At 40.3% G+C, this 25,324-nt stretch overlaps 2 protein-coding genes across 4 annotated transcripts in view; both read left to right on the forward strand.

The window, feature by feature from the left end:
- Positions 1-8,063, forward strand: part of BACE2 (beta-secretase 2) — a 56,767-nt gene extending 48,704 nt beyond the window's left edge. For both annotated transcript variants that reach the window (XM_015301191.4, XM_040652247.2), the window contains exon 9: positions 1,131-8,063. In XM_015301191.4, coding sequence (XP_015156677.2) covers positions 1,131-1,384 — 254 coding nt within the window. In that variant the 3' untranslated portion in view covers positions 1,385-8,063. The remainder of the gene's footprint in view (positions 1-1,130) is intronic.
- Positions 8,064-14,415: 6,352 nt separating this feature from the next.
- FAM3B (family with sequence similarity 3 member B) lies at positions 14,416-24,578 on the forward strand. Of its 2 annotated transcripts, XM_046905797.1 has the most exons (9): positions 14,416-14,573; positions 15,096-15,511; positions 17,356-17,499; positions 18,559-18,682; positions 20,003-20,061; positions 21,164-21,214; positions 22,390-22,477; positions 23,612-23,744; positions 24,089-24,578. In XM_046905797.1, the coding sequence occupies exons 2-9, from the start codon at positions 15,298-15,300 to the stop codon at positions 24,176-24,178; spliced, it is 903 nt and encodes a 300-aa protein (XP_046761753.1). In that variant the 5' UTR covers positions 14,416-14,573; positions 15,096-15,297; the 3' UTR covers positions 24,179-24,578. The 2 variants fall into 2 exon arrangements, with proteins under 2 accessions (XP_046761753.1, XP_416736.3); XM_416736.7 differs by lacking the exon at positions 15,096-15,511.
- Positions 24,579-25,324: the final 746 nt, after the last annotated feature.

Consider the following 25,324-nt stretch of genomic DNA (forward strand, 5'->3'; position numbering starts at 1 on the left):
ATGACAGCTGTTTGGAAAGTTTGTTAAAATGCATGGAGAGCAGTGACTGCAGGCTCCTAGTTGCCCTAAGCAAGCTGGAAGGTGTGTCCTTCCCCAGCTGCAGGCCTGCAGGTACAAAATGCCCTGAATATTTTGTTGCCCCAGGCAACTCCCTTGCTCTGCCTTTGCAACACACATAGCCCCATCCACAGTTCAGGGGAGCTTTGCTGGCTTGCCATGGTTACTGTGACAACCATGGGCAGCATAACCCTTTCCAGCAAATACTGGTTTAACAAGTACCAGCTTGTGGTGGTAATGAAACAAATCAGGAAGTCTGTGATGTGCCAAGATGGATGGCTGCTCAAAAACAGCTGCTGAGGCACTCCTTCATGATTCTTTGTCATATCCGTTTTTGATCTGCTTGTTATCTTCTCCCTCACTGCCCAACATGTCATGTACAAACTCTTCATTATTGGCACTGACTGTCCCCTCCACTCTTCCCCTATTCTGGGCAGCCATCCCCAAGCTCTCCTGCTTTACCTCCCATTCCTTCTTGATTTTCATCTCAGCAGTACCACTCCCAAGGCCATTGGTGCTGCTTTCTGCCTAGAATATGGTCCTCTAAAGTATCTGTGAAGCTCTTGAACCTGTGTACAACTCCCTAAAACCTTGGGAGGCAGCTAATGCAGAAGATGTAAGAAACCTCTCAGACCCTCTTCCACTTGTTGCGAATGCCAGAAACAACAAAAACTCCCAGGCCCTGAACAGTGTACTGGTGCTGTACTGGTACTGGTACTGTAGGATTTTTTTAAGCCTCATTAAATTGACATTTCTGAAAGGTTAGTTCAGAAGAAAAGCATGACCCAGTGGCTGGGGCTTTAGGTTGGCTATGGGAGACGAGTTAAATTTCTGCTCTCTCATTGACAGCCTATGTAGATGTGGGAGTATTATGGTCTCTGTTTGCCTCAGATTCCCATTTTATAATCGTGGAATACCAGCATTGTAATTGCAATGAGAAAAACATTTAAAAATGAGTAAGCTGAGATACCAGATGAAGGGAGAGGGTTGTATAGGCTTTTAGGCTAGATCTTGTTACTTGCTTTTAAATGGTGTCTTACAGGTTTAATGCTTCTCTTTTTGTAATTTCTCAGAGGTTGATGGTTCTCCAGTGTCTGAGATTGAAGGCCCTTTCACAACCACCGATGTTGCAAGCAACTGTGTTTCTAGCATAACTTTCCACGAACCAGTGTTGTGGATTGCCTCCTATGCTCTCATGAGCCTATGTGGGATTATCCTCCTTATACTGATCATCCTGCTGCTTATTCCACCACGATGTCAGCATCGCTACACTGACAATGACGTGGTCAACGATGAGTCCTCCTTGGTGCGACATCGATGGAAGTGAGAAACTTGATGGTGAAACCTGGGACTTCAACAGAATGAAGGACAAAGTACTTTGCCAAGGGGAAGAAGCCAATGCCTCAGTCCTTTCTACATCCATTACAAATTGCTGTGGAAAGCCCTCCAAATACTCTGCGTCATAACTTTTTAAGCTTTATTTTCTAACACTGATTCTGAACCAAAGCACTGTTAACCACCTCTTAAGTGCTACGGTACTGGATTTGCTACTACAGTACAATGAGCCTTTACGCTCTCAATAGTACCTATTTTTTTTTAAGAAAAAAAACCCTACACCATGATGTTCTTCCTCTATCTGAACAAAATTGTCCATCCCTCTTTCATAAAAGAAAAAAGGAGTTATCAGAATTTTCTAACTGATCGAACCCTGACTGTAGAAAAAGAGAACCTTTCTTACTAATCATATTAAATGAATACTGCATTGTGTTTACATCAGTTCATTTTGAAGCTGTGCTTATGGTGCGGGGGAAAGAGAAAGGTCAGACAAACGCAGCAGTTAAAGCAAGTGAGGTCAATAAAAATGGTTTGGGTTTTTGTTCCTCAAGATGTCTGCTGCCACTTGAGGGGTCACCATTCCCAGGTGTCACTGCAAAATAGTTTGAGGAGGTAAAAACTGAGAAACAAACTTGTTCAGCCTTAGCGTAAAACAAGACTACCTCTCTTAGTTCACAAGGATGCTACCACTGGTAAGCATGTGACTTAGAACTGGTCTTAAAACACAAGACGTCCCATGCAACCAAATGTAATTCCTGCACTTCTCGGTAGTTGATATTAGAGAAATTAATACTTAACTTTCCACTTCGATGCATAAAAGAGCTTTTCGGTTTTCTCCCTATTGTGGGGTTTTGTGTGGTTGTTTTTTTGTTTTTGTTTTTTTTTTAATTCAGGATGACCGATATTTAGAAAAGGCTGGATTGCATATGTATAGATACTATAAACCTAAGGTCCACGTTCTGTTGTGTCTTTTCCTATTTCTAGTGAGCGTGTAACAAAAAGGAAACAACAAAACGAAAAAGGCAACCCCATTGCTTGCTGAGCTCAGCAATGTAGAAGTTCAAGAGAAAAGTCTCCTCACGGACCGACTGTGAAGTGAAAATCTTAATGCTGGCTTGTTTTTAAACACGAGCAGCAGTTGGGGGTTTTAGTTTAGCTTCATTGCTGTGACAGGCAAATGAAAAATTTCTGGACTGACTATCTGAATACAAACATGCAGTACGACTGAAAACAATAGTGGGAGAGATCAGGAGAGAATGTATTTGACCAGACCTCCACTGTGCAAGCATAGATCTTAATGCTGAGGTCAGAACACAGTATTTTCTTTGCAGATAGAACAATTTTTCATGTATTTAGTCAGTGAGCGCTGTACCTCCCTGTCTTTTCTAGAGCATTTGCATAGTGAGTTCAAAAGATAAACAGTGCAAGGTTGAACAGTCCAGTGATAACAAGTCATCTCTTTGAAAAATAACAGGAAAAAAAATAATCCTTTGCATTTCAATAGCAGAGCAGTTTACAAATCTGCGACTAATAAGAAAGTGGTAAAAAAGGAAGCTTTGTTCAGAATCTCCCAATCCGTCACCCAGAAATTTTTCTGCCTGTAATCCCTTCCTGCAGCTTTCTGATTCACACTGCCTTTGCTTCTGACTTTGCAGGGAATATGTGAATATTTCTTTTTTTATTATTTCCAGGATGGTGCTTTTACAGAGGTGCACGTAGTATGTGTGAAAATAAAGCACCGTTGTTTTTTAAACTAACGTGTATATCACTTCATACCTAGAAGTGCCTGTGGTTTTCTTTCCTTTTTAATTCCTGCATTTCCAAACTCCTTGACTGCTTAAGGTAAAATGATTCATGTTTTGATCCAGCATCTGAAAATGACTTACCTTAGAATTAAGAGTTAGAAGTGGGAGGAAGTTTTGAGTTTGCCTCGTTCCTGCTCTGCCTTTTAGCTTTTAAGGGGAAAAAAAACAACTGCAAGGAACGTAAGAAATACAGTTTAGGTATTTTCTGCCTAATATGCCTTCCATATGTCTCTTTCTTCATGTCTTTTTACTTTACTTCATGTCTTTTTAATCAGGTCCTTTAGTACACTTTGTAACAAAGCGTTGTTTCTTTGGGTTTTCCTTATAGCAAAACACTTTGCTTCATTTCCAGCTCCGTGATTCAGTTCCACATAGTCCTCCTGGGTTTGGTTTGACGCGTTAACAAACCTTTTCAAACTTGTATTCCTTCTTGTATAATATAGTAATACAAATAATGCTTTTGTCACCTGTTTCAAACAGAAACGTGTTGTGCATGTTCGGATTGATACAGTAGTAAACAGTGAGCCCTTTTTCAATTCAGAAAGCACCAACAGTTGTACGCTCTCAGAATACGTTAACTTCGGTTTCCCTCTCCCCTCCTATCTCCTCATCACAAGGAGTTTTAGGAAGGAATTTATTGGGAAAGCTTTCTGGTATGCTTCTGATGACAAGCTAGAGTTGTTCTGAGTTGTTTAACGAAGTCAGCGTAGAAAATTTTATGTAAAAGCCTTTCAGTTCTACCCTTTTGTTTTGAATGTCATTGGTCAAGACATTTTAACAGAAATACTTGAATTACATGAGCAATAATCAAGTATGACAAATGAAATAGTAATATATTCTTGAGTTTTCGTGGCATCCCTTGCCACTAAAATTTTGTTTAGTTTATAGTAAAATGCTGTTAGTGACATCTGCTAGCGGCAGAAAATTCATCTTAGCTTGTAAATTGATACTTACATTGGCAGATATTCAGGTGAGTATTGCTTTGTTGCTCTGGCAACAAGAAGAGCAATAGAAACCCTTGAGGGTTGATTTTTAGTCTACAGCACATTAAGAAAAATAATGCTCTTGAGCATTTCTCCATTAAAGATGAAACACAAAGATAGACTACAGTGTTACCAAGGATGTCTTACCAGTTATCGCTTCCCCAGTGTACTTTTTAAAGGAGAGTGCTGTGAGCTATTTTATACTCCTGTTAACTAACTTCAGAAATCAGATTAAATCATACCTGAAGAAAAAAAAAAGAAGAAAAAAAAAAGAGAAAGAAAGAAAGAAAACAACCACCAAAGCCAAAAAGCAGAGCTTTGGGTAAAGATGGTGCTGGGATATATTCTCTATTTATTATGGAAGACAGGGTACTCTAAATCACAGCACTCTAAATCATTCCTTGTATACATATCAATATTTGTTGCAGAACCAGCATTCTCCTAATGTGAATGTAATATCGTGTACCATGAAAATGTCAGAAAGCCATGTTTTATTGCATGCAGCCTTTTAGATAATTGATGCTATCAGTTCAGTCATTAGGGATTTGAAGATGCGTGATCTGAGTACAATAGTTAAACCTGAGTTCAGGCATGGGAATACATCAGTTATATCCCACTGCCTTTGCAGGTTTTAGAAATTTTATCATAGGCTTTTTGGCTCAATTTAAGAGCTGAAGAAAACATATGAAGAATTTTTATAAGCTTTTATTTTTTTTTTTTTCAGACTCAGTGACAGGAGTTAGGTACTGAGGATTGTTCTGTTTTAAGGATTTGTAAGTTGGACCAACGTAAATGCAATATATCAAGGCAGGGGGCCATTCCAGTTCTCAGCTTTGGTGTTCTGCAAGGTAATGTGTAGCAATCACAGTACTGGCTTTGGTATCTTGTTAACAGATCAATTTCTTAACACTTAACTCTTCATCGGCTGATATCAAAAGATTCTGCTCAGTTACTTGCAGCGTATGAATTTATGTTTCACTGAAGTCATTTCTATACTAACCCTTTCCAGTCTTTTTTTTTTCAGTCTCTTAACATAGCACTTTTTTTAAAAGACAGAGTAGTTTTTTAGTTGTCCAATAGTCCAGAATGCCTGAAATGTGGAAACGTTCTTTTGCTTCCGTAGAGGTTTCTCAACAACTCTCTTGGTTGGTTGCCATATTCTGACCTCAACATGAGCCTCAGATACATGAGCAATAGTAGTGCCTCCTCACGAAGGAAGCTGGTACGACTGAGGTGAAAGCAAAGGAAATAAAGGAAAGAGAAATTAGTAGGCTACCCATTACTCCACTTCATTAAAAATGTTAAGAGCATAACTGATTGATCCTTTTAGGAAAGGTCTGTGCAATCTACCAAGACATTAGTTGCTGTCAAACTTGACTCTGATTGACAAATTGTTCATTTCTGAGTGGTGGAATTCCTGCTCCTGTTCAGCGAAGGGAAAACAGATGGCAATGGGATATAAGCACTCTTCAGAGGCGGTCAGATCTTCTGACTTCTGGAGTCTAATTAGACTTTAGGCTAGGCTTGTGAATAATCTGTAGTCCTGGTAATTTCTTCTCAGGAACATTACCTGAAAGAAAATTGTTGCCTTCAGCCATACCCCTGAATGGGGTGAATCCGTACTGCAAAAGGTACTGTTAAGTCTTGCACTAACTGACAGAGGGGCTAAGGTGAACTGAGGCTGGCTGGTTGTGTGAAATGAGGAGATGCTAAATCATAGAGTCTTCTGCCAGACTTTCAGATCAAGGCTGAGGTTCCTCGGTAGAGAAGAATAGGAAAGCAACTGCAGTTGCTGAAAAGCTGCTGTAAATGCAACCACGCCAGCTAATCATCTGGCTTTTTGGTAAGAGAACACTTGTTTGAATATTTTGGAAAGTGCACTCTGTGGTGCCTATTGCTGCTACTGGGAATTATCCACCCATAAGTGAACAAAGGGCACGGTCATCTTTAAGTAGGATCATTGGCCTGCTACTGAATAGTCCGTTCTCCATGTAACAAAGCACTTAGTGGTATTTCTCACCCATTTGTAAGTAACAAAATGGGTTATTTTAAAACATGCTGACATCAGCCACTGTACAGTCAGTTTGCTTTTTTTATTCTGTTCACTACATTTAGGTTTAGCTGGATCTTAGTGGCCATATAGTTTTTGAAATGTTGGAAATTTTAGATTAATTGTAAAATACATATGCATATAACATAGAAGGTAATTCTCAGCATTTAAGAGCGTTCAGTAACACTAAGTGTTCTCTCATATTTTAGACCAACGATAATCGCTTCAAATCAGTGTATTTGAGTTTAACTTCTGTCCTGTTAATTCACTGTCTGTGAATCTTCTGATTTTCTGAAAGTCTCTGACCACCACACTCACCTCTCCGAAAGAAGTTCCAAAAGACTGAAGAGCCCTGCATCCAAAATTCAACCTACTAACAAAAGATACCATTTTCTTGGCCACCATTCACAGACCTGTTTCAAAGCCGTTTGTGAGGCTCTAGAAGTTAACTCTGGGTTGAAAATAATTGCATTCAGGTGGTGGGCCTGGAAGGAGAGAATTAGAGCCAAAACTCCACCTTTGTAAGAGATCCCTGAACTTGACAATGTGCAAATAACCCCTTTGCACTTTGGGGTACAGCTCCTGGACTCTTTCACTTCTCACTTGGACAAAAGTAAGCACTGGTCTTCCTCTCTGGTTTGTACTTTTTGGTCCCAGATTGCTTGGAAAGCACTTAGTGTAGCACTCTCCTCCCCTCCTGGACTTATTTCCCAACATACAGAACTGAGATCTGTAGCTCAAGGAATACTGCGTAACCCATGGCAGACCTCCAGGTAATATGCCCTGGAAACTGCTGATATGTATGCGTATTTTTCCTTGTTCTCTGTCCTTACGAAATACAGGAGTGGAGGGAGGACTACAAGGAGCTGTGAGAGTCAGCGCCATTCCTTAAGCAGGTGATGGCCCCTCATGGAAGGCCTGACTGGTTTTGTATTGCCACAAACTACAGTCGATCCCTTAGTGACTTCTGGCTCTTCTTTCCGAATAAGAAACTTCTACTTTTTCACATTGAGTGGCTCAACTTGATTTTACATCGATGCGTAGTTAGGTAAAATACTTGAATAAACTACATTGTTTGTAACCATTGTATTCTTTTTTGGAGAGTACCTTTCCTCACAGCTATGTCAAACCCCTGAAGGCTATGTTTATTCTGCATTGTTAGAGGCTAATCATGTAACAATGTTTAAATGGCTATGTTTGCAACATAGGTGTCCCTTGGAAACTTCTGGGGGAAAATAAAACAGGTTCGAGTGAGTCACACTGTGAAATGACAAATGAAAATTTCTTGATAGCACCAAGGCATGGATTACTGCAGTATGTCCTGGAAAAACTGCTTCGCTTGCCAATAATCTCTGTGTGTATATAACTATACAAGGTTGAGTTTAAATGTGATTTATCTGAATCAACTCTCATTTTTTTATTAAAAAAAATAAAATAAATGGAAATGTAGAAATCTTTGACAGCTAACACTACATCAGCTGTTATTTGATGATTCCTCAGGAAGCACGGAAAGGTCTTCATCATCAAGGAAATGATTCCAGGTAGTAGAGGCAAATTTTCACCTCATCAAATGATGAGATGTAACATGGACCGAACAGAAAACGGGATCAATACTTTGAAAAAAAGCAGTACAGTCTCTTTTTTTATTACTATTTTTTTACATTCAGTCTTCGGTTTATATTAGGATATCTATCCCAATTACTGCCAAGCCTCATTACTGGATTTTCCAAAAGTCGGTATTTGGCACTTTCAGGCCTTGCCATTTCCAGATAAGCACTATGTAAAAATCAAATTTTCCGCTGCTTAAAATAAATGATTAATTCTTTCAACTCATTCATTGTGTCTTTTTAAATCCTGTTGATGTGAACTTCAAAGCCAATAAATCTTATCCATCCCAATTCTTTGAGTACTTTGAGACGTTCAATTCTAACCTCTGGCTTTAGCTATAGAAAGAACACAGAACTGCTTCAGAACTCACCTGAAACCAGCTGGGAGGGGAGGAGGCAGGCACGTCTAGCTGCAACGTGATTTTTCCTGTTTACATTCAGACAACTTGAGATGTTCTTGATCCAAATTTTCATCAGTACATTTTCACGTTGGGCAAAAGTCAGGCAAAGGAAACAATAAACTAGAAAAGATAAAGCTTCTGATCACCTGCAATGGATTGAAATAATAACGTGGACAGCTGCCCTAAACTATGACACAAGAAGGCATAGGACCTGAATGTCCCCGACACTCAGACGGCAGCACTGTTTCTTCACCGTTGCAGTGAGGAGCAGCAGAGTTCATGTGCTCTGTACTCGGTACCCCAGGAGGTGGCGCCCAAGTTTTGCTTTTCAAATACACGTTTTGAGCCTTTCCACAGCAAATTCCATCGCTTTGGTTGAATTCTATTAGATGTGCTTCTGTTTTTTCTTTCTTCTTACCTTATCTTATCCTTAACGTCCTCATCATTTAGTGCCATCCCTCTTATCTCCCCTAAAGTCTTATTTTAAAGATCCACTATTTCTAAGTCCAAAGTTATTATCTTTAATGGTCTAATAGTGTATGCATGTTGATAAATTTAAGGGATTGGTCAAGCAAGAAAGATTGGTACAAACTGCTTAACGTGGTGTTTTATTTCACAGATTGGAAAGCTATCTGGTTTTGCTCATTACTGTCCTGATATTCACTGAAGCCAACCTATTATCACGCAGCTCTGCTCACAGCGGTACTATGCAAGTTTGCATCTTCTTCTTGTGCTTAAACTTCTCCCGTGCATCTGAAATTACCATCATCTTCAGAACACCCTCTGTGCTGCAGACCTACTGAATCCAAAACTGTAAAGCTGCCTGACACATATTAATAACCATCAATCATTCACGCTTCTCTTCTTCTTTTTTTCCCCATTCAAGGTGACCCATCTAAACAAAACACCTTCTGTGTTTGTGTGCAACGTGAGAGTAAGAATTTATTGCATGAACAGGGATTTTCAAATCAGCACAGTCCATTACAGACATATATGTGAAGGTTTACCCTTCAAGAACTCAATCTAATCTAGATTGATTCAAGAAATCAATCTAATTCTTCAGGACAACATACAATTCTTATGAATGTTTAATATGTAAACATTAACCATTCTTCTCTTTCTGCACCAAAAAAACCTCTTTTTAAATAGAAATGAGTGGGGTTTTGTTTGTTTGTTTGTTTGTTTTTTCCTTCTAGAAGTTTAGAAATAACTACTGCCTACACCTTGATGCATCTGCTGTTTTCCTAGGATACTCAATGGCACTTCTTAAGGAATGCCGGTTACTGTAAAGACTACAGGAGTCTGTGTTGACAGTTTATGCCTAAATACTCGCACAATGGATTTTACAGTTGGCAAGTAGATGAAACTACTTCTTATAAATAAACAAGGTGCTGTGTTTCTTCAATTGCCTTATTTTTAGGTACCCAGAAGAGCTCTGAAGTGCACTGCATGAGTGTATTTTTTCCTTTGGTGGAGGCATTTTTTAAATGTACACGCAATACTAACTTCAGCTTTGCACAGTTTTACAGTGTGATTTTTTTTATTTTTGTTGTTGCATAATTTGAACACACTCTAAACTAGTGTTTTCCAGTGATTTTTAAGTGCTGATATATTTTTACAGCCTTTGGTTTGCTCGTGTATTCCCTTCTATTTTGTACCCCCAATTTCCCACTCTGTCCTGCAGCATCAACCCTTCTGCGACCACCCACATCCGTTGCCATCCTGCCCCACAGGTAAGGGGATACCCTTTTCCTCTCCTCCCCCTTTCCACAAGACAGGTCTGAAAGAAATCCAGCTCTCTCCCTGTGTGCGATGACTTGGCTTCAGAAGTAGATTTACTGTGGGATTCTCACTCCTGCAGGCCTCCAGCCTTGCCTTCAGGTGACCTAAGCCTGGCACAGCAGGTCAGCCCGGATCCCTGTTGAGAAACTGCACAGAGAAAGTGGATCAAGGACATACTCCAGGACATGCCACAGGATGTCCTCAAGCTACAAGTGCTTTGGGATTGCTGACAGCAGGGACCAGCTGCCTATGGTAAGTATCTGCTGGACTGAGTGGGTTTACATGCTTGTTTGCTTGCATGGGACTGCACAAAAGAGACCTGTAGGCCTAATGACTGCATTGACACCAGCATTTCCAGAGAACAGACCACAGAGATCCTGTGCAAAGCCATATCAAAACATCCACCTTCAAGGGAGGGATTTTCCTTTTCCTCTAATTTTGCCCTTCTCCTTCCTCTCCTCTAACATGGAATCTAGGTGACTATTAAAGACCCACAGTGTATTGAGTCTCTCCTGTCTACTTGGATTGAAGAGCAGTTATGAGTCTATTTTCCTTGTGTATCTCTGGATTAGCAAAGTATGGGAAAAACGGGAAAAAAAATGCCCCACCTTAAACATCAGGTATAAAGCAAACCTCTAAATAGATCAGCAACATTCTGGAACTAGACTTACTAGTTTTACAGGTTTTCTAGCTTATAAACTGGAATTGATCATTACTCACTTTTTGCCTTCTGCTATTGGAACTGGTTTTGCATTTCTAGGAGTGTTTAAATTGCAGTATAGCCACACAATATCTAAAAGCTTCAGCTTCCTGCAGACCTTCAATGTATACTAGAAATAAATGTTCTTATATTAAAAGATATATTAAAATCCCTGTTTCTCCACATTGCTCTTCATGTTACCACAACTCAGGATACTGAGATTCCACCTGAGTTATGGGCACAGACACATGGTGAAATACAGCTGAGTTACGGCAGCTTAAAGAACTGCTCTTCTGCATTGCACTTTGTACCTCATCCTAGGAGGATTAAAAATACACCATTGGCCACCTGTACGTGAGCAGAGAACTTTGAAATTAAATCACTGTGAGGACTGGGATGACACATACAGCAGCTGATTGGCCAAGTGAGGTGGGTGCAGAAGGCACCTCTGGAGGTACAGCCACACCAAGGGCAGGTGGAACTTGCTCTGTTGTCATTTCACACCGTTAGCAAATGCCCAGAAACATTCTCCACTAACTGTGGCCTTAACACATAGGCATTCTGCACATACGCACATCTGTTCCGTTTACTGTCTGCTGGAGTGATTTGTTTCATGAATAGATTTCCTACACTGCTGCTTATCATCAAAGGGTCTCACTTCCTCACGAGCATCTAAAGCGAAGATTAATGTTTTGAAAATTTTTTTCTAAGCTTTCAAACTACAGGATGAATGGCAGAAGAGTGAACACCAATAATGATATTTCTAAAGTGTTCTGCATCCCTCATCTTTGAATAATTACTGAAGAGAGAAAAGTATCACATTGCTTTCACAGACACAAAAGTGAAATACCTGAAGTAAAGCTTCTTTAAGCTTCCTAGTCCTTTGGCATTTAAAATTCCCCCCTCAGACAGAGACCACTGGATCCCTGGGCTTTGTGGCAAGCAGAACAATGACAGTGTTGCCATGTTTCGTAGCAAATACCTGGGTATAATTCAGTGTAGTTTAGGTAGTAATGAAAAAGGACACTGACATATTTTTCTTCTGCAGGTAAACTGGTTGTAACCCAGTTGACACCAATTGCTAATGATGTTTTGTCGCAGTGGTGACAAAGCACCTCAGGGCTTGAAATTTTTATCAGTGGAATGCGTGACCCACTGCTGGCCATACAATAAATGTATTGCAAATTTAAATTATCCCAAGTCCTGGCAAATTTTCGTTGTTGTAGTAAAAGCTGCAGAATTTTTCATTTTGACGCCACCATTTACTGCAGCATTTGGGGTTTAAGGCTTCCTTATTTTTACATTAAAGACAAGACTATTACCCTCTGTAATAGTTTCAGTCATTTATTAACACGTCCTTTTCTGATGTGCCATCTTACAGAATAACACTTCCTATATAAATAACTGGAGATTATATTTGGAAAACTAATTCAGAACAGCATTTTCCCTAACTCTTTCTTGCAAACTCATAGCTCCTTTTCCTTTTCGCTCTATGCTTTCCATTTCTTAAGTTTATTCCTCCCATGCTACCACTTGAATTATTTACATGCCTAGGTTTTAATGACTGTTGCTTTCCATTTGCAACTAACAAGCAGCAACTACTCCTTCAGATTTTACTGTTATAAGACTTGCAGATGAGGACAAGAAATGACTCTTCTCCAGTGACTGGAACCATTGTTTTCATAGGTATCCTAGGAAGGCCAAAGTCAGAACTGACAAGTGCTGTTGAGATTCCCTGCCCACCCAGACCTGCAAGCACCCATTAACAAAACCTACTGGAAAAAAGAATATTAAAATCCCAGCAAGCCCATGGTGTGGGGCTCCAGCTGGGCAATGCTGCCAACTAGGAAACACGCATCACCAGCACTGTGCTATAGTTCCACACTCCTGCTGCTGCCCTACACTGGAAGTAGAAGAGGTGTCCATTTTTTCAGCAAGGTGATGAGAGCCAGGCACTGACCAAGTTACCCATCAGGAAGGAAACATCGAGGCAATGGTGTGTGATGCCTTGTCTTTAGCACCAGCACAGCTCACAGCAGGAAAAGGTGAACCAAGAGCTCACTCTGGTGGCCTGCTGCCCATGGTAGGGCTATCTGGTGCCACACTGGAGGGGCAGGAAGGCTTCAGTGAGGTCCTACTCATGGTTTTGGCCAGAGCACAGGTCCAGTCAGCTAATACACCACGTAGACCCATGCCACTGTTGAAGACAAGCTCTAAAAACTTAGCTAGCTGAAGATGCTCTTTGTATACGTTAAGCTGACAAGCAAAGGGCAATATTAATCATCCCTAATCAGATGAACATCCTTCAACCAAGGACATCCTGGAGCAAGTAGGCCTCGCAGAAGACATTAATCAGCATGTTTTATGAGCACTGCCAATTCAGCAAGAAAACTGGGAAACAAAGAGACCCTTAATTGAACTACCATCATTATAATCACTCCCAGAGACCCTTTTATTTTGCTATTTGCCCCTTGAGCATGCATAGTTGCAAAAGGATTGTTAGTGATATTATAACTGCATGTAACTTACTGACCAATCGCTGTAAAGAAGATGGGAAAATTAGTAACTTTTCAAGCTTTCTGTATAAAAATAGCATGGATACTCCTGTTTGATTTGTAGGAAACTATTCAACGCCCAAATCAGCACAAATCTGAACTAAATAAGCAGTGTCTCTCCTGAGTGTGTGATTACTGACCTGTTGTTGTGCATCTGCTTTCTGGACAACACTGTCACCAGGTAAAAGCCCTTACTTACTTGTGTATTGTTTTCTCAGTTGGGTTCAACCAAGACTTCAAAACAACTGATTTGTTTTGAGATTTGGGGCAAAAGAGCTTCTCAGATGGACTACCTGAATGGCATGAGCCCTGCTTTCGATCCTGTGAGCAAGTTATTTTTTTTCTGTGGATAATAACTTCTAGTACTATCTCTTACGCAGTGTGTTTGACTGAATTATAGAACCATAGAATCACAGAGGTTGGAAAAGACCACAGAGATCACCTACTCCAACCATCAGCCCACCCCCACCATGCCAACTAGCCATGTCCCTCAGTGCCACATCCACACAGCTCTTGAACACCTCCAGGGATGGTGACTCCACCACCTCCTTGGACAGCCTATGCCACTGCCTCACCGCTCTTGCTGAGATTTCCTAATATCCAACCTGAATCTCCTCATTCCCTCTTGTCCTATTCCTGCTACCTGGCAGGCCAACCCCACCTCTCCACAGCCTCCTTTCGGGTGGCTGTAGGGAGCGATAAGGTTCCCCCCTCAGCCTCCTCTTCCCCAGACTTGTTCAATCAAGCTGTTGGAGGCTTTTCTAGATTAGAGCTACAGCTGTATTTTACTGGCTCGAAAGGCGGTTAGTTTCACAGTCCTCTCTGCCGTCAAGAGCAGATGTCAGACCCTCCGCTGCCCCTGCCAAGGAGACAAGAAGAGAGGCCTCCATGTTGCCAGGACCAACCCCCATTATCAGCAGGACTCCGCAGCCCCCTCAGAAAATGGCGGCAGCAGCTATCACCCTCCACGGGAACGCCTGGTGACCGGGGCAAGGCTAGCTTAAGATCAGCTCCTCAGCCCAGGAAAACCACTTGCATTTTCCCCCAAGAGTGAGCAAGTAGCCCGAAGCAGCAGGGTGAGGGGTGGGGCCGTGCCAAGGAGGGGCGGGGCGAACAGGTGGCCGCACCCCTCCCCGCTCCGCCACTCTGCTGGCTGACCGGCGAGGCGGGGGTGTGCTGTGACCGCGGCTGGAGGAGAAAGGAGGAGAGAGGAGGAGGAGGAGGAGCAGCGGGGGACGGCGACGGGCAGGGGGCGGGTAGTCCATCCCCGTCCCGAGCGATGTGGCAGAGGCGGCACTGTGAGTAGCAGCCCCCCGGCGTTCCTCTGTCTGGTTCCCTCAGTGTGCAGCTTCACCCGGCTGTCAGCCGCCTGCGGTACGAGCCCCTGGGAAGCATCGTACTGCGAATCCACGCCGGGTTGTTTCTTTAGTTTTTTATGGTTTTTTTTTTTTTAGATCGGCACAATTTAATCTCAAGCTTCCAGGTGACTTTTTTTCCCCCTTGAATACTGGCCTTGGAGAGGCGGGTATGTGTTAGCAAGGAGTGGCAGCGCGAGCGTTTGAAGTCAGCTAAGCGCAAACAGAGGTATGCTGTGCTTAAGCTGCTGCCAAGCTAGGAGTGGGCACCTGAGCAGAAAGGAAACTGGGAGCTGTTGAAAAATGGGACAGGTCTTTTCCGAGGTCTTCTGACATGCCCTTCCCCACCACTTCTTTCCACGTGTTTTCATCCTCCCTATGCCTCTCTGCCCCTTCAGCTGTCTGGCACGTTGCTCAGTATCTGCCTGTCATAGGATGGCATGAGGAAATCTCTGTCACCTACAGGAGCTGCCAAGCACCTCTTTGTGGCATGTGGTTCCCACACAGCTCTGAGTGTCACAGCCGTGGTGATCCACAACCTTTCAACTCAGCATGAGCACAGCCTTGCTTCCGTGAGTGTAGACCCAGCTTCTCACTTTATAACTTACACGTGCTGTGCGTACCAAGTCTTAAGTTCTCTTCAGTTTGACTGTATGGTTTAGATTCTATGGTGTGGGATTTTATGCATGTCTGTGTGGGGACTCAGAAAATATGTGCAGTATGTGTGACCTCAGTAAGTGAAGAGTACCCAGTGGACCCTGCAGATGCCTTCAGTGTGGTCCCCTGCTGGCTTCTGAATCCCCAAAGGCAAAGCCAGAAGTTCATTGGAAATGTTCTACAACACTTTTCTGAACTCCATCCCTGGAGGCGCTCAAGGCCAGGTTGGATGGGGCCCTGGGCAGCCTGAGCTGGTGGGGGGCAGCCCTGCCCATGGCAGGGGTTGGGGTGGGTGGGCTCAGAGGTCCCTTCCAGCCCAAACCATTCTGTGATTTCACTCTCTGAAGATTCACATTATATAACTTTCCCTGTGTTAATCCCTTAACTCTTACATAAAATAACACAGAACATTTTAAGAGCTCAGACCAGCAGTATCTTGAAAAGATGTACTGTCCTCATTTATTTATTTATTTATTTATTTATTTATTTAGAAAACAGATGAGAAACTGGGTTTAGGTATAGAAAAGCTTTAGACGTTCATAATGATCTGCATTTCTCCTCATTGAGATTCAAGGGTTGAAGTACAACTGTAGCTAAGGTGTTAAGATGACACCTCTGACTCAGAGAGAATTTCCTAGTTCTGTTGCTGTTATGAAGAATAGGGTGTGTTTGTGACTTCCTTTTGGCATGAATGAACATAAGCAGAGCCTCCAGAATGGGCACATTGTACTACCATGTCCATTCTGCACTAACATGCAGACAAGTCAGGCAGAGTCAGTGTGGAAGGGGTAAGACTTGCAACATAAGACTTGAGGAGAACAACTGAAGAATTTGACCTTATTCTAGAGAGGGGATAAACAGAGAAGGGACAGAAGTCTTAACATTTGTAAAAGCTAGGGTTTCCCAATTCCAGTGTGATAATTCTCTGCTTAACATCAAAAATGAGGTAATGTATCCCTTCTAAATAAGGAATGCATCTTCAGTGTGCTTAGCCTAATGGTCCCTACCACCTGGGATTTGCGGGTTCACCAGCCCAGCTCAGTGATCACACCAAGAGCCATTAGCGATGTCTGTCATTTGGTCCCTGCACAGCTGGGCCTGCAAGGGGGAGTTTCTGAGCTCTCCTTGGTTATGCCAGTGCAAGGGAAAAGCATGGTGAAAATGGATGACTGTGCTGCAACAGCATAGCCCAGCCTGCACTGCGGTCTGCCACTTGCTCGATGCTGCTGTGGTGGCTTTGCCCCGCTGTGGTGGCTTTGCCCCACTGAGAGGCCCAGCCTGGCCCCAGACACACACCCATCACTCACAACAGCCTCACAGTGATGTGCATTCCACACTGCTGGGGCTGAAAGCAGGGCACAGGGAGGGTGCAGTGAGTGCTAACTCAGTTTATGGCAAACAATTGTATGCATTTTGATACATTGGCTAAACACAGTCCTGTGAAAAGCAAAAAATACACAGCTTTGCTGTCCATTTCAGTAAATTTGAGAACAGATTTCAAGACTGCCAAGGACCAGACTGATGTGTTATTTTCACAAAAGGTCACATATCCTACTAGTTTTATGTTTTTGTTGCTCTTTTTTTTTCATTAAAAACTATATATTAAAAACATGATTTTTGTTACTTATATATATTGTATATCTTATATGTGGCTCAAGACAAGCCTCTTCACTCAGCGTGACCCAAGCAGTCCAAAAGGTTGGATACCTGTGGTTTAAACCATTATTGTCGTGTCTGCATATCACACAAAATCAACAGTGACTGTATACAACCTGCATAGTCATGTATGATATCTGATGCTTATTTTTCAGTGTCATCATCATAGCTATAGGTTGAGGGGACCTGGTGCAGAGGAGGGGGGTGGGTTTTCTTCTTGATCAAGTTTTCAAGACGAAAGGAGTTGTCAGAGATGGGTGTGCAACCAATGCCCCATCACCACATCACCAAAGGCAGTGGTTGACACAGTAGTAGAAAAAAATTGCCAATTCTGTAGCAGTGCTAAAGGAAATACATTATTTTTTGTGTTGCTATGGGTACATCTTTATGTCTGTGTTTTTCTTCTTGGCAGATTTTGTGAAGTTATCAGGGCTCTTGTTGGCATCATTGTTTGCTTGGTACTTGGGATACATATTTGCTGCTCATGTACCACAAGAGTCACTGTCAACATCTATAGCCTATCTTCAAGATATTGGAAAGAAACCAGTGTTGAAGGGTATGTAGTAGTATTTTTTTCCTTTTATCTAATGTACTCTATTTACTTGTTAAATTAAAAAGAAAGAGTTTACAATCATAAAATCACAAAGGTTGGAAAAGACCACAAAGGTCACCTATGCCAACCATCAGCCCACCCCCACCATGCCCACTGTTCATGTCCCTCAGTGCCACATCCACACAGTTTTGAACACTTCCAGGGATGGTGACTCCACCACCTCCCTGGGCAGCCTGTGCCACTGCCTCACTACTCCTTCGAAGAATAAATTTTTTCAAATATCTGACCTAAACCTACCCTGGTGTAACTTAAGGCCATTACCTCCTGTTCTCCTGTTAGCTAACAAGCTATTATAAGAATGATGTTGTTTGTATAAAGTGAATTCATTTAATTAGTGCAAATCTGAACTATTTTTAATACACTATTTTGAAGAAACAAGTCACCTTATGTTTGCCAGTATGCAAATATTAATAATTGACTAGTAATCTAATAACACCTTATTTGTTTGTTAACATGTAAGCATAAGTCATCTGCAAAGCTGCTGCTGAAGCTTTGACTATATCTTAGGTGTTTTTTAGTTTCCGTTACTGGTTGAATCACTAACCAATGTTGGTGATGTAGTCCTCATTTTTTTTCCTCTGATCTGATGGAGTGACTTAATGTACACATTTTTCTCATTCTATGACTGTTATTGTGTGAAAAAAGTTTAGAATTATAACTGTCAGCTTCAAGCTCTCTGTAGGAATTCTTTATCCTTATAGCCCTTGTTTACTCTTGATGGAAATAATACAGAATAGCATGATCTGATTTGAATCAAGAGTATATGGAAGTTCTTTTTCTAGGCAAGCTAGCTCTTCTTCCCAGCAGTGGTTTGAAAGCCAACGATAACCCAAAACCCAGGCAAATTTGTGAGAATGTTGCCACAATATTGGAAAACTGACAGTATTGGCCTCTGTATATATAAGTGTGAGCTTTTATATTAACATGTTGACGCTAAGTGATTCTTTCCATGTAGAAATTGTTTATGTAGCACTTAAGACTTCCTCATCTTTGCTGTTGTAGCCCCTCTCCCCAAAAGGCAGAAGTGTGATCACTGGTCTCCCTGCTCACCTGGGAGTTATGCCTATCGGGTTCTTAGTGGCGGTGGCAAAGAAAAGCTGGCTAAAATCTGTTTTGAGGATGAGCTGTAAGTACCAGACTGACTTTAAATATACGTAAATGCTTTGTAGTATAAAGAAGGATCTTCTATTTTGATTCACTAGCAAGTAAGCTCCTAGGTAAAGAAAAGACCTCTTCAGTAAAATTGCATGCAGGAAAAGGCCACCATTGTTTATTCACTTTTCAGTGTTAATAAGTATGCCCTAGGTCACTTAGGAACAAGTGAGTTTTTCCTGCTGTTCCTGCTTTCCTTTTTATGGCGCTCTTTCTGCAGCATGACGTGAAGTCAATCTTAAATACAGTTTCTTCTCTGCTTCCTCCATTCTGGTGAGCTTTATGGTGATGATTCAGAGATAATCTATTTCCATGGAACTCTGGCCTAAAGTAGAGACTTAGCAACAGTGATAGAAGAGCTGAAGATAACGTGGAGATAGTGACTTTTGAATATATGCTTATAAATGCATTTTTTTAAAGTTGTCTTGAATTTTTCCCCTCTTCTTTTGTGCTCTGATTTTGGAATAGCACGTTGCTTCTGTGTGGGTCTATGCTGTTTTCACTGAAGGGTCTGTGCTGTTTTTGCTGTGTTTTCCTCTCACAGACACTGTAGTTTCTATGTAGTACACCTGCCTTTACCTGATCTCCAAGCTATTTGATTGGCTTTCTTTCATATCCTGGACTGACTCATAACTTTTTTATTGATAGATGTAATATGAGGTCTTGAGGGACGTGTCCTCTGAGTCATTTAGACCTAGATTGAATTTATAATCTGTTGATGTTTTATTGGTGATAAATGTCAGAATATATTTGACAGTATTTAATTTTTTTTTTATATGTACATCTCAGGTTATTTTCTTTGTTCCTGTAGATAAGCTGTTTTCAGATGTTAGTTTCAACTATGATTTTTAGTTTTAGTGGTTCAGGATATATATTAAGTGGTTAGCACCTTCTGAAAGTCAGGTTTCTTCCTGATTTTTCAAACTGAACAAGTAAAGTGACTTTAATTCCTTAAAGTGATCTTTCAAGTTGATATAGCCACATGGTTTACTGTTATAAAAATGAACCCACACATTTGTTATGTTCTTCTTTGTTATCTTTCTGGATGGATTTATACAAAGCACTTTCTTGATCTAGTTCATTTTGCAAGACTCTTTAAGTATCTTTGAAGGAAATGGACTGGTAGAACATGCAAGACTTGAAAGCCATAGCTCTTGTTTACTACTAGCTCCTGAATTAAATAACTGAAGAAAGTGTGAACACCAGGAAGTGACTTAGCATTGGTAAATCTGACTTTGAATCAGAGTCTCTGGAAGGATGAATTCTACTGATGCAGCACTTTTTTCAATTCCAGGCTTATAAGTGAAGAAAAGGGTAATGTTGGAAGAGGTATAAACATAGCCATTGTCAATTGTAAGTAAGATTAAAAATGTTAGAGAAGTACCTCTGTGATGATGAAAAAAATAAACCTTTGGGTTGTTTTTAGTAGCTAGTATGGAAGCAAAGGAAAAATTGCAACTTCATTCACATTAAATGTAAGAAGGACAAATTACTGCTTGAGAGAAACAGTTTTCTGGATAAGCAAAAGAAACATGTACATTATCAGTATAAGCACAGTAACTGAGAATTGCAGTTCTACGACAAGGTACAAATTCCTTTTCTAGAATTGGTCAGTGGACAGAAAGACAAACTCAAAGCTTGATTGATATTAACATACTTGTAATAGAAGCTGTTGGAAAGCTGATGCTGTAGTTTATTCCAGGTCTCATGACTTAACTTAGATGAATAAATATGGTGGTGAAATGCAGTGTGTTCAATGATGGATCCTTAGAAAAATGATTGCTAAATATTGTGGGGGAGAGGAAGCAAGGGATGCATCAACAAGTTGGTTTTGATCACAGAATATTTTTGTTCCAGTTTTCTTCTCTCATTATTGTTAAGCAAGGTCTTAGTGTTGTCTGAACCTGCATGATTTTATTTGAGTCGCTGGGCTCAATTACCGTAGACAAGAATCTGAAACATTGCACAGAATGGAGCCATTCAAATAGAATCAATCTTAATCAACTTCTATGTGTATGGTTGCGACCTAGTGTAGTATACATATGTATAAAAACTTGGATGTGAACTGTAAACTGAATTCTTCCTTAAAACAAAAATAATTGTGGTTTAGTCATTAGTGATAGTTGGATTCAGGCTTCTGTTGAAAGAAGAATGTGTTTATTTCCAGTGCAATTATCTTTGACAGTTTGCAGGTCTGTGTTGGAACAGAAGTGATTTGTGAACAATTTTTTCAGCTGACTGCAGCTACAAGCAGCGACTACACAAAATATTTTCCCCAAATCTCAAACTTACATTATTCTATGTTCCTTCCAATTTAAAAATTCAAACAAAAGAAAAATCTGAAGCACAGTAATACCAAAACTTAGAGATGCCTCACTTTTGCTGAAAATGTTGTGCATGCTGATGGAATCTAACTGTTTTTGCTCATATTTGTGCTTTTAATCTTTTCTTACAGATGAAACAGGAGAACTAACATCAGCAAATTTCTTTGACATGTGGGAAGGAGGTAGGGAAAAGAGTGCAATAAGGCTTTTGTTAATATTTCAGTCTTCAATAAAAACATATTTAAATATTTGTCCTACTCTTTAAATGACTGTGCTTCTCCCATTGAAGAAGATGCCTTAGAAACAAACACCAATTGTATTCATTTAAACATGCAATAGCCAGGTCTTCTGACAACAGTTTTTGCCTGAAAAGACATGGTTTTTTTTTCTGTTGGTTGAGTTACTGTTTGTTGTGATTAGTTGTTATTTTCTTTCTCCATTATTTCAGTCTGAGAAGGACACCATTTACCACATACTACACCCATTCAGCCAAATCTTTTTTCTGATACATTTTGTTCTATTCTAATTGTAAAATCATAATAAGTAATAAGCTAGTCTTTCTATACTACTGTGTATCTAAACAGAAGGTCTACTTTAAGAATAGCTTCTAATACATTTTCCAGACTTAGGATGATACTACTTACTTCCTAGAAAGAGGAAACAGAATGCTATGAGGCACTCGCAGCCGATTGTTTTACCACTTAAGAATGTTTATGACCTTGCATGCATGAACAGAAATCGCACTGGGCCTAATCATGGGGCTACAGATTTTTATGTGGTATATGGATTGCAATGTCTCCAAGGCTACTGCCACACAATGCACTTATTTTCCATAGAAAACAATGTATGCCTTAGCAATTGCAGAACAAATAAATATCTTAGTGCTGCAAACAGGCTGCCAGTTAATGAAAATGGATGTACGGTGGGGTGTGTTGCTTAGCTCTACAGTTAGCATGGTAGTTAACACACAAAAATAAAGGCACAGAGTAGCAGTGACTTCTGGACTATTCCATGTTTTCCCTGCTGGTGGAGTGTTATGCAGGGTGAACATTAAAAAAAAAAAAAAAAAAAATCTTGCATGTAAATGTTATCTGTTTTCAGAGGTTCAAAAGTATCTTTCTTTACAATTGGGAATTATGGATCAACCTTTTCTCTTCTAGTCTTCAGTGAAAGCTGACAGCGTTCTGCATCTTCAAGGATTAGACAAGTCCTGTGCCAGTGCATAGAAAGAGTGCCTAAATAGGTCTCATTTTGAGTAGACAATGTCAAAAATTGAGAAGTTGAATGCAAGAGAAAGTAGGTGGAAGGTGATCGTGTGTGTGTGAGGGAGTAATCAGTTGTGTAATTAATTCAACAGACCACTCAGAAGAGATGGTGGCTTTCATTGAAAATGCACCACAAGGGTCCCTGCTTTTCATGGTTACTCATGATGATGGAAGCGCCCGGTAAGGAAACTATTCATGACAGGCTGAGAAACACAGCAACAAATAGCTTGGCAGTCACTGTTGTAAAATGGTTTAAAGGAGTGATTTATGTCATAGTATAGTCATTTCCTCTTTTAAAAGTTTTGATTACATATGCATTCAGTGCTTGCCCACGTCATGTACATTGATGCTTCCGAAGATGGAAGGAGAGCGTTGTGCTTGTTTAAAAGCACCAGTTATCATCATAAAGGGCAGTGTTATTATCTCTGGGTCACAGCCTTCTATTAAGAAGGTATCCAGAGCTCTAATTAGAACATACCTAGTTTGCATTCCTTCTTATATCTTATCCTGATTCTTCAAGTCCTTTCAAATCTTATGCTATTTTGGTCTGAAGTCATGATACCATAATTAAACAGGGACAGTCTTAATCATTTGGCTGATAAACATTTGATGCCTTTGTCCATATTTAAAAAGGGATAAAATGTCAAATTTTACAAATTTAGTGTTTGAGATGTATTTCTTTCTGCTGCATCATTACAAACAGATTGTATTAACATCAGGGATGTAGAGAAGAGGAATTCAAAGATAGAATTTTGCTCTGTAGGTTTAATGGTATGCTATTAAGACAGCACTCAGGAAGTTTTTGACTTCTCATTATTTCTTCTGGTGACCTACTAATGTCAACCATAGAATTATAGACTCATCTGGATTGGAAAAGACCTTCAAAATCATTAAGTCCAACCATCAACCTGACCTCAGATCTTACCATTAAACCGTGTCCCTTTGTGCCACATCCTTTAAGTGTCTCCAGAGATACGGACTACACCACTTCCCTGATCAGCCTGCTCCATTGCTTGACCCCCCTCTCTGTGAAAAATTTCTTCCTGATGTACAACCTAAATGTCCCCTGATAAAACTTGAGGCCATTTCCTCGTGTCCTATTTCTTGTGAGCTGAGGAAAGAGACCAGCACCCACCTCACAGCAATTTCCTTTCAGGTACTTGTAGAGAGTGATGTGGTAAACAACTCCAGTTTCACCAGCCACTCCTCACCATAAAAGCCACTGTGTTCTTTTTCAGCTTTTTTCTCTTCTCGTAGTATTAATACCTTTTCTCACTTTTTTTTTTTTTTTTTTTTTTTTTTTTTTTTTTTTAGGTTGAAAAGTAATGCCAAAAAGTTAGTAGAAGCTCTGGGAAGTAAAGAAATACAAAATATGAAGTTCAGGTCAAGCTGGGTTTTTATAGCTGCCAAAGGCTTCAAGCTTCCAGATGATATCGAAAGAGAAAAGGTCAGGTTCATTTTATTTTCAGTTTTATTTGTCTCTATATTGGGTGTAACCTTCAGGTGAAGATTCTGTGGGATATCTGTAGTAACTGTAGAGTAAGCCTCAGTCGTGCAAAGCAAATTGTCTAATCTGTCGTTATTCTTTGCTTTAGATCTGAGACTTTGAATCTTTGGATTTCTTAGGCAGAGTGTAAGAGAAATTGATGGAATCTTCCCCCCATTATGTTGAATAAGATGTCTAACCTACCGCTCAGCTTCCCAGTTTCTCTTTTATGTTGTATAAGGTTTGACAAACTAGTTTCGTAAACACAAATACTGATTTATTTTATTTTGTTTTATTTTTAACAGATAAACCACTCTGACAGTAAGAAGAACAGATACAATGGCTGGCCAGCTGAAATACAGATAGAGGGCTGTATCCCAAGAAACCTGATGTAAACAAATGCATACGTTCTTAGCAAAGATTCTTCTGTATGTTTTATACACATAACTCTGGTAGTTTGCATCCAGAGCCAAATAAGCACCTGAACAATATTTGTAAAATAAGTCGTATGTACAGTTTGCCCTTGCTTTCATTTGTGAGGTTTTTCTCTAATCTGAAAACAAGTAGATATTTTGACGACAAGTGGTAATAAAATGCTCTGGTTTGAAATTACAGTACTTAGTTGGTTATAAAATAGCAGGGTTATTGAAAGTGATTGTACATTGGCATCGGTAACTTGTTAGCTTCTTGTTTTTAACATGTGTTTCCTTTTGGTTCCCCTTATAAACTAACATAAAACTTAATCTAGCCTGTAATATAAAAACACTAGCAATAAAATAAATTATTTGATACTAATTTATTGGTAACTTTACTTCTCTCCAGAAGAAGCCACTACATTTTTTGAGCTGGTTTTGGTAATGTTAACAATCTGGAATAACGTTGTTAACATGCGAAGAACAAGTCATTTGAATTATTTTAGCAAATATCAGCTGCAAATCTACCTGGTTTGTTTTATTTTCCTTTTTTTGTATGTTTAACTTACTTTAAGAGTTTGTAATGACTTCATGCAAGCTTCATTGTTGTTCATGCTAACTGTAGAATCAGACACATATTTGAAGGGAAACTGTATGAGCCTTTACTCAATTTTCCTTTTTCTGACGTAGATGAAGTATGTCTGGACCATCCCTCACTGCTGTTTGACTCACCTGTTGTTCACAAACCTCCCATAAGGCAGATTCCACAGCTTAAGCTGTGTCCTGTAGCATTCCAGCGCTATCCAGCCATTCTCCAAACAAAGAATTAACCTAAATGGGCCAAGCCAATTACATGTAGTATGTGTATGTAACGCCTTTCTTTCTATGCCAATTTACAAGGCATTTGGAGACTGGTCCTCTCATTCATGGACTGCACCTACCAAATGCATTTACATCTTTACATTCTTTCCAGCATTGAAATGTTTGTTTAGCAGCAATTTCTTAACATGCTTTGGTTTCAGTGAATCACAGCAGCCTACACAGCTCTTCGCTATAGTCATGCACTTCTGACTTTGTGAGAGGATCTGTAGCGGTGACCTTATGGAGTGGCTGCCACTAGATTCTGCC

Source organism: Gallus gallus, chromosome 1, assembly GCF_016699485.2.
Source record: "Gallus gallus isolate bGalGal1 chromosome 1, bGalGal1.mat.broiler.GRCg7b, whole genome shotgun sequence".
Classification (NCBI taxonomy): domain Eukaryota; kingdom Metazoa; phylum Chordata; class Aves; order Galliformes; family Phasianidae; genus Gallus; species Gallus gallus.

Coding starts and splice junctions, on each gene's coding strand:
- FAM3B (XM_046905797.1), top strand. CDS start 15,298: ATGGTGTGGGATTTTATGCATGTCTGTGTGGGGACTCAGAAAATATGT. Junction 15,512..17,355: donor CTGGAGGCGCTCAAGGCCAG/GTTGGATGGGGC, acceptor TCTTCTTGGCAG/ATTTTGTGAAGTTATCAGGG. Junction 17,500..18,558: donor AAAGAAACCAGTGTTGAAGG/GTATGTAGTAGT, acceptor TTGCTGTTGTAG/CCCCTCTCCCCAAAAGGCAG.